At 33.3% G+C, this 16,603-nt stretch overlaps 1 protein-coding gene across 1 annotated transcript in view; it reads left to right on the top strand.

Annotated features, from left to right (window-relative positions):
* The window catches only part of Smp_157520 (hypothetical protein), a gene marked incomplete at both ends in the record, with an annotated part of 20,388 nt that extends 6,037 nt beyond the window's left edge, over positions 1-14,351 (top strand). The window contains 4 exons of the mRNA XM_018794991.1: positions 5,937-6,657; positions 10,173-10,662; positions 12,419-12,683; positions 13,756-14,351. Of these exons, the coding sequence (XP_018649348.1) occupies positions 5,937-6,657; positions 10,173-10,662; positions 12,419-12,683; positions 13,756-14,351 (2,072 nt within the window). The remainder of the gene's footprint in view (positions 1-5,936; positions 6,658-10,172; positions 10,663-12,418; positions 12,684-13,755) is intronic.
* Between the last annotated feature and the right edge of the window lie 2,252 nt (positions 14,352-16,603).

Here is a 16,603-nt window from a genome sequence, read left to right as displayed (position 1 = left end):
AACAGTCTAAACAAGATCTAACATTGCAGGAAATTTATAGTTCAAACTCACCGTAAATTTCTAGCATTTGTATTTTCTGATTCGCCATGGAACTCAGCAATTGGAAATTAGGCAGACAGTGGTCAAGAAAGTAAAATATTCTAGTAGATAGTTTCTGATAGTAGTTAATTGATAGTGATTAAGCAGAAAGATGAATATATAATCGACAGTTAATCTTGTATTGGTTATACAAGTGGATAAGTTGCAAACAGATATGCGTTCGTGTTGCCTTGAGACTATACTCACGAGTGGTTGATACTTTAACAGACATATTACACAGGAGCATTTACATGCTGCTAAAGCTTGTTAAAGAACCACGATAGTCGATTATAGTCGTAGTTGATTGGTTAGTTCTATCGATTGAACTAATTATTTCAGTTGAAATACTAATCAACATTGATATGAGGCAACGAATGTTCACAGAAACTGATAAAGATAGCCGAAGTTAAAAATGATCCACCTGAGCTACAAATCTTCACCATCTCATCATATGAACACAATGAGATAAAATGAACAAGATCTATGGTAAAAGATATTGCAATAATGTATCGATGACAATGAGAAAGAAGAATAACTGAGAATAGGGTTCGAAAATATAAAATAGGAAGGCGTATGTGAAGGAATTGAAGATTGAGAGGATAAACAGTGGATGCATCTGCACCATTGTGACAGATTCCGAGTTATATCACCCAAAGTCATCAGTTAATGAACACAGTTATCACGCGGACCCCGACCAGATAATCTGCATCTACCAGAATGGTTCAGACTAAGTCATATATATAGTGTATGGTATTTTCTTAGTGTAACGGAATTCCGATTAGTCGTTTGGGGAGATCATTACGGACAAATATTTCATGCAACTATATTGAGGGTATCCACACATATCTCTCACTGATACTTACATCCCATGTAAAGGATAAGTTATCTTGATCGATGTAGAAAATATTTTGCCTTACGTATATTAATCATATAATATTATTGTCATATCTGCCAGTTGTACTTTTGTGATTGGTGTGACCTTGAAACAAACTTATGAGGCCATATCACTTAAAGTTTGGAATTTTCTCTTAATCTTATTGTAAACACACATACACACGTGACTTTAAATGAAAAGAATTTCTACAGAATTTAGTTTGGTCATGGAAAGTCTAAGATTAGGGCACAAATTTTACCAGCAGTTTGAAAGCTGAGTTTAGTTTTGATCTTGACATTCTGTGGAATTTTACGAAAATAATAATATTTAAGTACATGAATAGTTTCTAAAGTTCTTCTGTAATAAAGAATTAAAGAATCATGAATTCTTGATTTCAAACCTTAGCGTTCAACAACTAATCATAAATCTATTACTATACAACCATTTACATTGATTTTATTTTGACCGAAAGGTAATATTTGCTTTTAACGTTCAATAGATTTGATCTCTGTGCATATCCTTAAATAATATCAATGAATTCAATCTTTTTATTCGAAACTTTTTATTTGAACTTATTGAGTCGTATCAGACCTTCTGAAAGAATATCATATGAGCTATGAAAACAGTCTTTTACGAATATCCGATTTATTCATCTTTTACTTGTATTATTAGGAATGTATTTCTTAGGGTATTTTTTGGTTTTTGTTTTCAACATTCATGAAATAAATTATTTTAAAATGACAGAAGTATCACGATAGCTAGTTACTAGTCTAAGTCATACTAGAAACTATGAGCGTCTCAACTAGGTTTTTTAAGATAGTGAAAATTTCTAGATATGAATGACTTAAGTAAGAAAATATGAATTCAGTATTTCTTTTGCTATGACATTTATACATATTGTTATACTTTATATACATTCCTAGTCTAGTTTTACACTAAGATTCACAAGCTACTAACGGGTTCTTTTGTTACTCTGTTTTCTAAATATTAGTGATGCTACTACTTAGCTAACCTAGCTATAATAATAAACAAGGTAAGGTATAAGCACGTAACCCAACAGGTAAATATTTAGGTTCTAATCTATTTCGCTCTTAGTTGCATATGTTTGCTCTGTTGTAGATAACGTTTGCATCATTAAAATATAGATTATATTTTACTTACACATGTATTTACTACAATAATACTTTTTTTAAACATGTTTTATAGTAAGAATTCTATGACTTCTTTCTACCTGATAAGTTTTCTGAGATAGGAAATAATTTGTTGGAGTTGTTGTGACTTTAAGCCCGGGTTTTTGTCACCTGAATTACTCACCAATCGAAACACGACTTATCCAATCTTAGCACTGTCCCAAACCAATAACGTTCGAACGGTATGAGCAGCCTAGCGTCCTTATTGGTGCTTTGTACGCCTAGCCCTTCCACTTGAGTTCAGAACACCGATAACATCTTCCACTATGCGAATCATTTATTTCAAACAATTGGTTTATATACGAGCCAAACAGACCGCATCACACCATAAAATAGGGAATAACATTTGTACAAGATCTAGCCAAAAAGTGACTATGAACGTGGAAGACTGTAATCAATAAACTGAGTATAATTTGGGAACAGTCAATCGTATAATAATAATCTATAGGTCAAAATGAAGCTTATGATAAGAGGAATAATAGATATACACAATCTAATTACTGAATAGTTATACAATAAGATGTATATAATATTAGTCCATTAATAGTTCTCAGAAGTTACCCGTAGTTTAATCTTTACTAGAATATAACAAGTGTCTAGATCCGATCAATAGTGTTACTATTTTTTATTTGAAATTGACCACCCATTTACTCATTCCGAAATAATTCGTATACCACAATTTCGTTTAACATTAGAAGTGTAATAAAGTTTTTAGACCTCGGATTAAAACTCAACTTCTACGTGTTTTGTTATTTTATTACGTTTGTTTACCAACGGAAAGCTTATTTTCGTTTTTATTCGAACATTCTGGAGTTAACTGACTAGATTTCGAAAAACTATTTGTTAGTCTATTATTTGTTTTTACAGTCATTGTTAACTAACTTGTATATAGCTTCAATTGAACTGAAAATTCGTTAGTATAATCGAATAGATTCGTTCTAGGTGTAAGGGATTTGTGGAGACTGTTGACTTTCATAGTTTACGTCACGAACTAAGTTAAACAACTGTTGAAAACCGGGGAAGCACTGAACAGGTATTTCGTTTTAGTATGTGACTCCTTAGCAGTGCATATCCACACCCCACCAGAGATTGAACTAAAGTCCTCTAAATCTAGCAGCGACCATCAACCATTGATTTGCTGTCCGATAGTTTACATTTCTGACGTAAATCAATATATTATAGTGGGCAACTGTCTCACAGTGTAATTCAAATGGGTGAACTACATCAGCCACAATTTCTCACTAGAGCTACTGGAATTTCCTCCTTAAATCGGTCACTAGTAAGCCTATGATTTTTATTGAAATGAGGAGTCCGTGGAAATTGTCGATCATTTTTACTTGATTACTGTCTCAGATTTAAAAGTCGGCGACTTAAGATTTAACTTTCAACTAATAGGTTAGAGATACAAATTCTACTTCAGGTACTTTAGTTAGCAGCGGCAGAAGCAACCGATTGGTGACCGTTAGTCCTTAAATAATTAAGATATATAAATAAAAAGTCAGTTCATTCATTTCTGCTTGATTACCGAGCTGCATTAAATCTGAACTAATTTTATTTTCTAAAAAGGGGTCGTTTTTCTGTATATGGAACACAGGCAATATAAGGTTCGCTTCTAGTATTTAAAAATTCAATTGCGTTTCCTATATTTCAGTTGGTTCCCAAGTTTCGCTACGATTCAATTAGAGACAAAGGTGAATTCCAGTGTAGAACATACATAATGCAGTCTACTCTTCCGCATACTACAACAGTGACAATAATAATTATATTGCGTCACATTATTCAACATTACGCTCTTCATATAAATCTAAAAATTATAATTGCCAGTTTATTTGAAGTATATATTCAGTAGAAAAAAAATTCGCTGTTATGGTAACCAGGAGATAATATTTTAATTATCGAGAAAAAAATCTCTTAGTTGACGTAAACAAGAATCAAACAGCGAACACATGTACTCTGCTATAATGTTCAGCCAATTTTTTTCCTTCCTAACCACTTTTTAAATGTACGCAAACCATCATATAGGGTTAAACTTTCTAATTGATTGTTCATAAGATGCAATACAAGTTCAGTTGGAAACTTTAAAGAATTGTCATTATGTGTATCGCTTCAATGGTTCCAAGAATGTATCTATTGTTATTACATGAATTATATACGTCATATATATATATGTGCTAGCGGTATGCATTTGCAGCTTCTAACTCTGAGTATTGTTCTAATGTTATCGCTCTATGAGCGTTAGTTTTCATAATACTTTAGGTTCCCGTTTTTAGTACAAGCTCATTATGAAGTTTCCATAATTACTCTACCTACTTACACCTGTTACCCCTCGTGAAGGAGAATAGGCCACTCACCAGCATTCTCCATCGAAATCTGTCCTGGGTAATCCTTTCCAGTTGTTTTCAGTTTCTATTAATCCTTTTCATGTCTGCTTCGATTCTTGGCGCAGTGTTCTTTGGCCTTTCTCTTTTCTGTTTCCCATCAGGATTACAAGTAAGCGCTTGTCTCGTGATGCACTTTGATGGTTTCCACAATGTATATCCTGTCTACTTCCAACGTCTTTTCCTAATTTCCTCTTCAGCTAGAAGCTGGTTTGTCCTCTCCCATAAAAGGCTGTTACTGATGGTATCCGACCAACGGACATTAAGCATCTTATGTAGACAATTGTCTATAAATACTTGTACTCCACCTGTAGCTCTTTTAAGGTTACTACCGGTATCAAGCAGGGTTTGTCTTGGGGTCAGCAACCCCATCTCGTAAAAAACAACCTTGCTAAAAAAACGTCAACCAGAATAATTACTCTATTTAGTTTAAATTTTTATATTCATTTATAGGTTTGTTGAAATATGTTTAAGCATAAAATAATTATATATTTATAATAGACCAATGAGTAGAAATTAGAATTGTCGACACGTTACATAGTTAACTGACTAAGAAAATATTCAACATGAGACTTTGTTGTCAATCCCTTTTGATTAGATAAAAATAGTTATAAAACACAACAGTAGGACAACTTGAAGAAAATAGATTTATCTATTATTAAATGAATTAAACAAATGTAATGCTAGTCGATTACTTTAAAGCTAATAAATATTATTGTGTACTTAGCCCTATCGATCGTATTTTGTGACATTTTTTTAACCAGTAAATTCAGTAAAAAAATGATTGGGATTCAAATCCCTTCAAAGTGAAGTTACCGATGATAAATGTTTTGATGATATTCAATCTCTTACAACTGAGAATAAACTTTTCAATATCATACATTAGAAATGATGTTGTGAATTTTCAACAGCAACAAAACTTGTAATTTATCGCCAATTATTTCCGCTGTATTTTATAAATCATATGGGTTGAAAAGTATATGATTCTATACAGGGTTGAGATCATTGTGAAAATTCTATCTAACAATAGTTTATTTTATAAATGTGTTCATTTCAGGATAAATAATAGAAACCAAAAATATACATGTGGTTTCTAAATGATAAAGTCAATAAGACAGAAAACTTGTATAAAAGTGTTTCATTCTTTTAGTAAATGAAATTCATAATAAAACATTCTGCTTAAATTTCATAACATGCCAATTTAATATAGTTAATTTCATTTTGTTAAAACAGTTAAGAAGAGAACTTGGTGAATTGGAATTTATTATAATCCCCCTATATTGAAAAACTTCTTCATGAGTTTTGTATGTGTGTGTATGTTCTATCTGACTTTTGTTTTTGTATTTAAGTTTTCGGCTGAAAATTGTTTTAATTCATTTTATTTACAATTCCCTTCTAATAATTTTATATTTTCAGTCCCAATAAGACCTGTACCCGAAGTTTCTAGAATCAAATCGAACAATGCATTATCAATTGTACAAAATAAATCATTACATGACCATCAATTTCATACTGGAGCAGGACAAAACGCTTCAGATCAAAAAATGTTACCAATACTAGTTTCCAGTCATGATTTAACAAATAATTTCACTAAATTAAATCCTACTGTAACTACATGTCTTGTCACCAGTACATATGCCAACAATACTATTATTCCTGCCATTAATTACAGTCATTCTTCTTCTTCTTCTACTGCTGCTTCCACTTCATCCTTATCTGGTAATTTTATTTCACCGAGCAAAAGCGTCGGTGTTGAAATTTCAGTTGATAGCAAACAATCTCAACAACAGGTTCAACACAACAAACTTGTTACAATTTTACCAGCCAATCAACCCAACAGGACCAAATGTCAGTACCGACCAATTCATCATAAAAGACGAATAAATTTTACAAAGCTCAATAATCATAAAAAATATTTATCGAATTCACTTAATTCACAACGGTCTAACACTTCTATACGTGGAAGATATTGTTGTCAAGATAATTCATTGCACACTACTAAATCCTATCATCATTTAAAAAAACATTGGCATACACATTCTAATATTCGACCGTTTGTTTGTCATAATTGTGATATTTCGTTCAAAACACGCGGTAATCTAAGCAAACATATGAAATCTCGTTGTCATCATGATAGGTAAATGACTTATTGTTTGTTAAATTCCCGAAATTTGTTTGTTGTTTGTTAGAAGATTTGAGTCTCGCGTCTTTTTTTGCTAGGGGGATACAAACAAGAACTAATGGCAAGATTAACTTTGAGCTAAGCTAATTGTATCACAAAATTACGATACCATCTAAATTTTATCAAACACATTTGAATTTTCTTAGTTTACATCACGAACTAATCCTAGTTTAACAACTATTGAAAACGGGGAAGGGCTAACAGTTATTTCATTCTAGCGTGAAACTCGGTGATATGTATCTGCGAACGTGCCAGGGATCGGACCCAGGACAACCAGGTCTTACAGCGAACAATTAACCTTTATATCACTGAGTCGACAGCCGATAGCTTACGTTTCTAACTTAAATCAATGTCCAATATTATGTAACCATCGTCCAATGCCTTCAGTGGGTAACTGTTTCATGTTCGACAAGTTTGAACTCCAGTAGTCGTGACTTCTCACTAGAGCTCGCGGAATTACATTTCGAAGTTAATCACTGGTGACCGCGTGGTTTCTGTTGTTATGGGGGTTTGCGGATACTTTTGAATTTTTGTAGTTTGAACGTTTATTTTTATTTATTTATTTGAGCACATAATCATCGGTACAAGGGGGAACCAAATACATATGCACCACACAATGAGAATGAGCTCAGTAGCAGTCATCATTGATTTGTATGAGGGCTGTGACACTGTCCGGGTGCCCAAACCTAAGCAGGTGGTTTTCTTAGGGGCTACTCCTCGAGCCTTTGATCTACAGGTCTAATCCACAAGACAGTGGAGCAAGCTTAGGAGATGCAGTCCTATGGTTGCTGGCGACCAACAACAGGTTCATACTTCTTTTGTTCCCTCTGGATCCTGAAGCCCATATGCACCATTGGTTTGGAATCAGGGTTTCCCAGCTCCCCTAGATGGATCCTCCATATCCACCAACCCGGTTAAAGTGCCGGGCATTCGCTTTTCGTCGTCTTAATTTCGTGAACAACATCCTCTCTTCGAGAAGGTAGTGAATAGGACTTTACTGGAAGTGGCTGTATACGCGTGACCATGTGAAAGCATTTGGAGAGGGAGAGCTGACTCTCCTCACTCTCAGCAGTACCAGGGCAGTTGGGGGCTTGTTAGAATTTAGAATTATTTGCAATTCAAGCTTAGTTTCAACTTCAGTCATTCAGTTTTTTCAGGCTAAGGTCACATATTTTAACTACACGATGTTTTAATTCTAGTGATTATACAATCCCTTTTGAGTAATACGATAGACCTTTTATTAAGAATCATTTTTAAATGTCTTTAGGTAATTGTAAGTAGTAATTATTTGTCGGTAGTTAATAGTGTAGTCTAGTGCTTGAGGTCTGGGACCTCTCAAATCGAAGTATCTCAGTCAGTCATAGATGAAGTAAGAACTAAAAACACGTGTATCCGATAAACTACTACACTTCATATTAGCATACTAGGAAGAATTTATCAGGATGGAATCTAAATCAGTCGAAACGATGACTAAGTCTATAAAATTAGTTCAAATTAGAGTGAATGAAATTGGAGAGCAAAGATTATGCAACGATGTCACAAGTTAATATTCTAAGAAAGATAAAAGGTGAATACGTATTTACTGTATAACCAACTTTGTATTATGTCAAATAAGGTTTATAACAATTAGTTCATAAAGCAACGTAGAACCTGGCACATATGCGCACCTTATTAGGACAGCGAGATGAAATTATCGAGATATATGTCTGAGTAGCAGATATGACTACAGAATCTGTGGTAGTAGGGAGGTTCCAGCATAGACAGTATGATTTGAGAAGATGGAATGAATCCGCTCGAGATCCTAGGGAAGGTAAGGAGTGAGTGCACATATGCTATTATGACTAATCTTGTTGGTTTTCAACCAATATTTCCAACCATTCGTCACGATAATCCCGAGGACCTCAATTAGGTAATCTTTACCTATCTAGATTTCCCAGTCCAGTAGTCAATGGCTTCATGCACTGATATGAAAAGGTCTCCAGGAATAGGTTGCGATTACCATCCATATCCGACTCAAGAATTTTTCATCTTGTAATGTGGTTCAACTTAACTGACTAAATGGACTATTATCATGTCTTAGTTCTACTACTCAATGTAATTCGTATTTCCCAAAATTAACCATTACCAATACAGGAATAATCATCGTTTTTCTGTACTTTAAAATCGCAGCCTTTTTATTAGGTCAATCTTTAAAATATCGCAAAAACAACATGAACTCATTATTAATGCTTTATCTTGTCATTTTTGCCTAGAAATTAAAGTTCATTCAGCTAATCAATCAATCATTAAATCGTATATTTCTTTATTTCACTTTATGCCTATGCGTTTACTCATAAACAACAGTTTTAATGACCTTTCTAGTACAAGTCTATGTATGTGTGGTTGTTCTATATGATCGATAATCTTATTAGTTGTTCTCACATTTATTTATCTTTTCATTAGAAATTCGATTAGAGTTAGGGCTATTAGTAAATAATAGTTGTGATGACTTTGATAGTAATGAACAAGTTGGTGAATTGTTTATTTTTGAACATAATTATCAAGCGATTTAGTCTGCCCATAGTGTATATCAGTGTATGTATCTTGCTGTGTGAAAATGACGGGATTGGTGAATGTTGGTATTGATTAATAACAACAGACCTCAAAGACAATTCGATACGTGGTTGTGAATAGATGCTATCAAACAAGAAATACAAAATTATAGAAGCTTTGGATTCACATTTTATGTTTATGATACATTCCATACTTGAGCACACTTTGACACTATCTTCCATATCGCATCCTAGTCCTCAGAATTCTTTGATTCTCAAACCTCGAATAGAAAACTAATGGCGGAAAGTTTGGAAGAAGTTTTACTTCAAAGGTTATGTACAGAAATCTAAGCGATTTACAAGTTTATATGTGATCTTCAAGCTTCTGAAATCATCCTATTCTGATTTGTTTTGCGAAAACCACAGCAATCCGATCAACATCAGTGTCATGAAAACTGTGTGGTATTCTTTTGTGACTGATTAATAACAGTATTTAGAGGCCATTCACGTTAGTCATTAATACCCACTTACTTACGCCTGTCTAAAATCTGCCCTGGGAGTTGAAGGATCTCCATTCAGAAGAATTATGACACCTCATGGTGGAGGCCGAGATTCTTCAGAAGTTACGAGACCGATGCTCTTTCTATCAACCAGAGAAACAATTAATATAGGTACATGGGATGGATTAATACCCGCTAGTCATTCTTAACATCGGAAAGTTGTTTAGCTGACTTCAGGTTGAACTCAGTAACTATGCTTCAGCTTAGAAACAAAATAGTTTTCAAGCTAATTCACAACTACTACCGATATTGTTTTTTGTCTCTCAACATGATATGTGATTTCTGGTAGTGTAATTATAGCATTAGTCGATCTTTGAAGTAGCAAATTAATTTAATGGTCAACATCATGTTTAATGTTTTTATTTTCTATTTTCCTCAGGTTTTTACGAGACTCAGGATCCACCGAATTTCCTTTAAAGAGTAATAGTTCTGTTACGCCTGTATTTAATCAAGATTTGGGGCACCAATCTGGAGAAGTGCCTCATGACTCAATGATTAATAATAATAACAGTATATTTGAAGACCGTCAGAATTATCGTAAATCATCAACTATCTCATCAGCATCATCATTATCCTCATCGTGTAAAACAAGGAACTCTACAGGAGCAATCAACAATCGTTCAATCCCTTTTGGTAACAAAAGGAATGAAGTCAAATCTTCATTGTGTACTAATTTTCATGGAACTACTTCTAAATCATTATCATCATCAACATCAGCAACAACAACACCGACATCAATATTATCATCATTACCAGGAATTATGTCTTCTAAAGCTTCAACTTTACAGTCGAATATCACATGCTCAAATGTAGTGGATTCATCTAGTCGTATTCCAGCTCCTAATGTTAATGCAGTTAATTTATCACAGGTGATTTATTATTATTTTAATAAAGGGATAAATTATTTTCATCGTGTTTATTATTTATTCTCCAGATTTTACATTTAAAAAAAACTTTTATAAAACTCTCATTATTACACAACAGATGAAAATCACACATTTTGTTCAAAATTCACCATGATTTCTTGATTCAAATTGCAATAATCAAATCATCCAATGTGTAATATACTTGACATGGATGAAGTAATTTTTTGAGATATAATGCTGCTTAATGTTTGGTAGTGTTATTTTTAAAATCATGAGTCAATTGAAGCTAGACCACCATCGAAAACCTGGAAGCACTGGACGGCCGTTTCGTCCTATTATGGGACTCCTCAGCAGTGCGCATCCACGAACCCGCTCTCGCGAGCCAGATTCGAACCCAGGACCTACCAGTCTCGAGCCGAAGCCCTTAACCGATAGGCCACTGAGCTGGCATCCATATACGTTTCATTCTGTTTAAAATTTGACAACTGAATGGATGTTGGTGTATGCACTAAAACTAACATTTTACTACTCATGTCCTTAAAAAAATAAGCTACAGAATATTGTTTATCAGGGTGCTAAATTGCAATAACCTGTTTGTAAAGTTAGTCTAATATACGATTTTCTGAGTAAGACCATGGACACTATCGATATATAAGTACAAGTAGTGAGTTTAACAACAAGCTATTCAGGTAAATATTATATTATTCTAGTCTGTTAAATTGATAATAATTATTTTTACCAGTAGACTCCGTTCGTCATTTGTTTTGTGAAAGCAGTAAATTTAATTATATAGAAATATGTTTTGCTTATTCACAACTGACATCAGCTAATGAACCCTAAAGTCATGTTACAAGATGTTGACAAAATATAGGGTTTTCTGAAGATTTTGATTGAAATCCTATAATTGGTCTATAACAACAGCTCGGAAGTAAGTGGTATGGCATGTTGTTCTTTTTTTCCTTTCAAGCTAGATTAGCTCTTGTGAAGAGATAATCAACAAAGTGTGAACAATGAAGAAATCTTGACTAATTTTATCGGTTAAGGTCCTTTGTAGCCTTGAAGGTGCAATAGTTTATCTGAATTTTATTTAGTTGAAGGTAATCTGCTTGAAACCTTGCACTTAGGTTTCATGTCAGTTGAACTCATCAAAATTGCAGGTACGCCTTGCTGATGAATAAGTTATTTGTTATGCTTGAGTAGGTATAAAACACAAAAAAATTTAATTTTTCTTATACTGATGCAGAAATATCTTGACTTTATTGGCGAGACTACAATTTATAGACGAACCGGGGAAATTAAGGATAGCATATCCTGAACATTGACGCGGAATTCATTTATCTACATAGTTAAATAGCATTTTGGCATTCTGGCTGATGTTAATTCGTGGTGAAAACCTTAAATCTAATTCCTAAACGTAACTTCTAACTCTACATTTTAATCCTAACTCATACTGATATATAAACCTTTTCAACCCTAGTAAGTGGATGAGTCGTCTCAAGGTCACTTTAATGTTGCTCAAATGGCGTCCATAAATTATATTCTCACCACTTTATTCAGTGAAAATACAGTTTTACAATTTATGCTCACAAGTTTTTTCGCGTTTGTAAGCCGACTCAATTATTGCCTAATTAAAATCCTTTCTTGTTGGTGCATTTACAAATACAAAATAGTTTCTCTATTTTTTTCACTTACCAACTTTGGTTTGAATCTGGGGTAATATTTTTTTACGAATTCCTTTCATTCTTCGTTAACTATTTAGGATTTACCAATGAATTTAAGTGCTAAACCACAAGAACCAATTGCTCTAATAAGATATATCGTTGAACCATCAGTTTATACTAAAATGAATGGAATCCAATCGAATCATTCAGAAAATATGATATGTGATAAACAAGTTTCAAATAGTTGTTTGTCATCAGCTGAAGTAATTGTTCAAACAGCTGTTGAAGCAGCTCGTAATCTTGCTACAGATAGACCAAATTTAAAACAGATAGATAAATTTAGTCATTCTACACCAGACTCAAGTGAGTATACCATATTTGACCTCTTAAATTCATGAGACATTTTCCTTTGTAAGAACATATTCAGAGCATACATATGATTAATTCTTTAAGTTAATTTATATACTTTCATCATAAACCTGTACCAGTCACTAGCCTTTGAAAGACAAAGTAATTGAAAAAATGCTATGGAATGTAATTTTGTAACTGGACTTAACCTCGTACTATGAGATGTAAGCTAAATTAATTTGTTATATGGCATCTAGGTATACTACTTAATTATTTAAGCCGAAATAGCTGGAGCAGAATCTCAATAAGTGTGACTCGGTGGTTGACAGTTGAGAATACTCAGGCTATACTAACAATAATTGTGTTGCAAATTTTAAAGACATTACCTTATTATTCAGATTTTTCGACACTATGTACCAAATGTAGGATGTCTACCGAGAAAATGCATTAATTAGAAAAATTTTAAAATCTATTGAATGGACTAATTTAAGTAACTGATCTGAAATATATTTTGAAGGTAGTAAGTTTATCGTTCATATTAGATCGCTGTTAAACCAGTAAAATTCAGACAATAGTAACAATTATAGATGAGAGCATATCTTAATTATTTTACATAATTTATAGTTGTTTATTACTATCTGAATTGTTGGTAACTCATTTGACAAGCACAGATTGATTATACTTCTTAAAAATAACGTTTAGTGATACTTATTGAAGTGGATAGTGTTCAATTCGAGCCTGAGACTTATCCGTTGGACTGTTTCACATCTCTGACATTTTTAATGTTAATTTCAGGTTTACTATGCTGTTCTTACATATTATGTAATAATCGACTTGACTAATTATTGTTGTTCAGCATGCTATTAGTAGATTGTACAAACTTTATACTACATACATAACATTTATGAAAGTAAATTAATTGTCTAATAATTCTCAATTTTATGTTGATATGTATGTACCTATAAATAGTTTTCATTTTGTAAATTATAAATTGTTATAAAGAGCATTTTCCTAGTGTTTTATGCTTCTAATAGTCTATTATTATCCTTATTATTATTAGAAAATTTTGAAAGAATACCCACTTCAGGAAATTTATCTGATAATGTAAAACCAATCGATGCTCAAGTGATAAATTTCAATGCATCAGATTTAGAAGAGCAGTATTACTCTAGAGGATTATCCACTTCAACTCCATGTTATCATGAAAATGGTCGGAATGATAAATCATGTTCACTTCCTTCTAGTAGCAGCAGTTGTACAACCTGTACAGAAGACTCTCCTACATCAGAAAAATCAAATAAGGATATGAAACAGAACAATGTAAAATCGTTACACACTTCAAATAAACCAGAATCTGAAACACGACAAAGTCATGGAGTTAAATCTCATGGCTGTTTAAAAGATCCACGCCCTTATAAATGTAATATGTGTCATGTAGGCTTTCGTGTTAGTGGGCATTTATGTAAACACTATCGTTCTAAATCACATATGTCAAATATTTTACAAATGGCTCAATTATCAAATAGTACAATCGAACGTATTTTGCAAAGTCATATGGGCAATCTTCAACTTATTAATCCAGATACTGGTGAATTGAGTATGCGAATATTAGAAAAAATAATTCCACCTTGTGAATTTCCAACAATGACACCCGTTAATTCAGGAACAAATGGACATAACTAAAAATCTGCCCTAATTGTATCTGCTTTAACAATTGTGATTACAGTATAAACTGTTTTTTGTACATATGATCAAAATTTCTAAAATAAACAATGATACTTATTTTTTGCGATACTTAGTTTTCTTTTCGTTTCATAAGTTGATGTTAAGCAGGTTGTTGGGAATTCTGAAAGTCCGGCGGTGAACATTTCCAGTTCCATATGAATTGGGCTTACGATATTCACGTTTTCTTAACTCATTGCTAAATGCTGTTTACTAATAATCTGGGTTCGATTTTACATGAGCTAAACCATATGAACTGATGAAGAATTCCATTCAAAAACATGTGGTTGTTCATTCTTGAAATTTACTAGCCCTCAGAATGACTTTAGTTCCAACGTCAGCAAACAGCACGTTTTATAGAAGCCTTTTTTATGTCTGAACAAACGTATACGAGTGATGTCACGAAGGGGACAATGACCGAGCATAAAATTGTCAAGCATTATCAGCTTGGAAGGGATGAACTCCGTAAGTATGAGGTGCAATTGCTGTACATCCGACAATTGTAACCGAGCTTACAGAGACGATTTGATACATATAAGTCTATAAACAAGCACTTAGACTATTTTGAGTATTTAACTAGTTATAGATACTTATCAATTGATTCAAGACCTGAATGCGGCGAACCATATACTAACGGATATTAGGCGCCAACTAATTGGGTACTCGCATGTTATGCCATATTAGAACAATGCCACAACACAGGATATTTTCTACGGAATTCTAAATATATTTTTCTCAGAAACACCCCTCTCCAATAGTCAGTTCCTGAACACAGAAAGTCTAAGGAATAGAAGCCAACCTTGATAAATACGATAATTGTTAGATTACAATATGTGACACTACTCAAGAAATTACCTTTGCTATGATGCTGATTCCACAGAATTCCACCATGAACCCGCACTCGTAAAGCATGAACATTGAAAATCGAATGTCGGATTTTGTAATGAAGTGTAACTATGGAGAAGCAAGATTTTCGGCAGTATTAGGGTGTATAATGAAATAAGATGGGAAAAAACATGTGAACTCCGTTACACAAAGTTATGTTAAAAGGGTTCATAGCCTTCGACTCCTCAGTTTTACATGTCATGTCATAACTGATTCCACCACATTTCCTACTTGTCTGTTCTACAAGCTCGACTCAGGACACAATGTTGGAAAAGATGTTACGAAATATTCAGGGTGCTATTTCGTAAGCTCTCTTAAGAGATCTGAAAGAGGAATTGAATTGTCGGTATTCATATACTACATAAGACAACTGTTTCAATCAAGTAGGAATCTTATCCTTAGATAGAAAGCCTAGTACATAGAGCTTACTTTTCTATCCGTTTAGGAAAGTGATTGCCCTAAGGAAGCACCATACACTCAGTGCACTAGCACATTTATCTCTGTATATTGTGTAGCTATTCGAAGGATCAAGCGGAATTCACCACCTACCAGCTTGTCATGCAGCACACCTTGAATGGTTGGCACTCAGCCTTAAAAGTGTTGTATGCTTTTAACGTTTACCTGTAGTATTTGACGAAGCAAGACAGTTGGATACATCATGGTAAGCTCACTCTTTGTAAGAAGTCGAATGTTTGACCAAGGTCGTAGGTGGTATATGCCAAACGAATTTGTACTGAGATATCGTCAATGACCAACAAATTCTACTACTTAATTTCGTTTTTAAAATAAGCGTTACTGAAGAACCATCTTAAACTTAGTGAATATGAAACACGTGTAGATTGTAGTGAGCAAATACAATAAGTAACACGTATTCGTACTGACAACCTTAGATAATTTTCTTAGTACCACGGAAATACATCCGTTTTTGTAAGGACATGTGGTAGGGATTCAAATTGACTGTAACCTATGCGAACCTGATAATTATATTTATTAGTAAGAAGTTAGTCCCTTTGATAAAATTAAAAATACAAAGATAAGACGGGATTTATCAGAACTATGTAATTGTTCGAAATCTATTGCTCTGACATATCATATAGTCCTGATAAACTTCACATTGCATAAAATTACATTCATTGGGACTACCTCTGAAGACCGTACTAGCTCCAATCAAGACGGATTATGTTTATAATTCAGTTAACTAATAAAAGTCGTAAGCTAAGAATTGGTCTTGGTAAAAACAAAAATAATATCTTTGTGGTGTTTCACCTGTCAATCCAAATTTGATGCAAGAGTAAGAGCTTTATTCATGTACAGTGATTTAAATGTAA

Source organism: Schistosoma mansoni, chromosome 1 (genome assembly GCF_000237925.1).
Source record: "Schistosoma mansoni strain Puerto Rico chromosome 1, complete genome".
Classification (NCBI taxonomy): domain Eukaryota; kingdom Metazoa; phylum Platyhelminthes; class Trematoda; order Strigeidida; family Schistosomatidae; genus Schistosoma; species Schistosoma mansoni.
The sequence above is the reverse complement of the archived record's forward strand: the minus strand, read 5'-3'. Positions and strand labels throughout refer to the sequence as shown.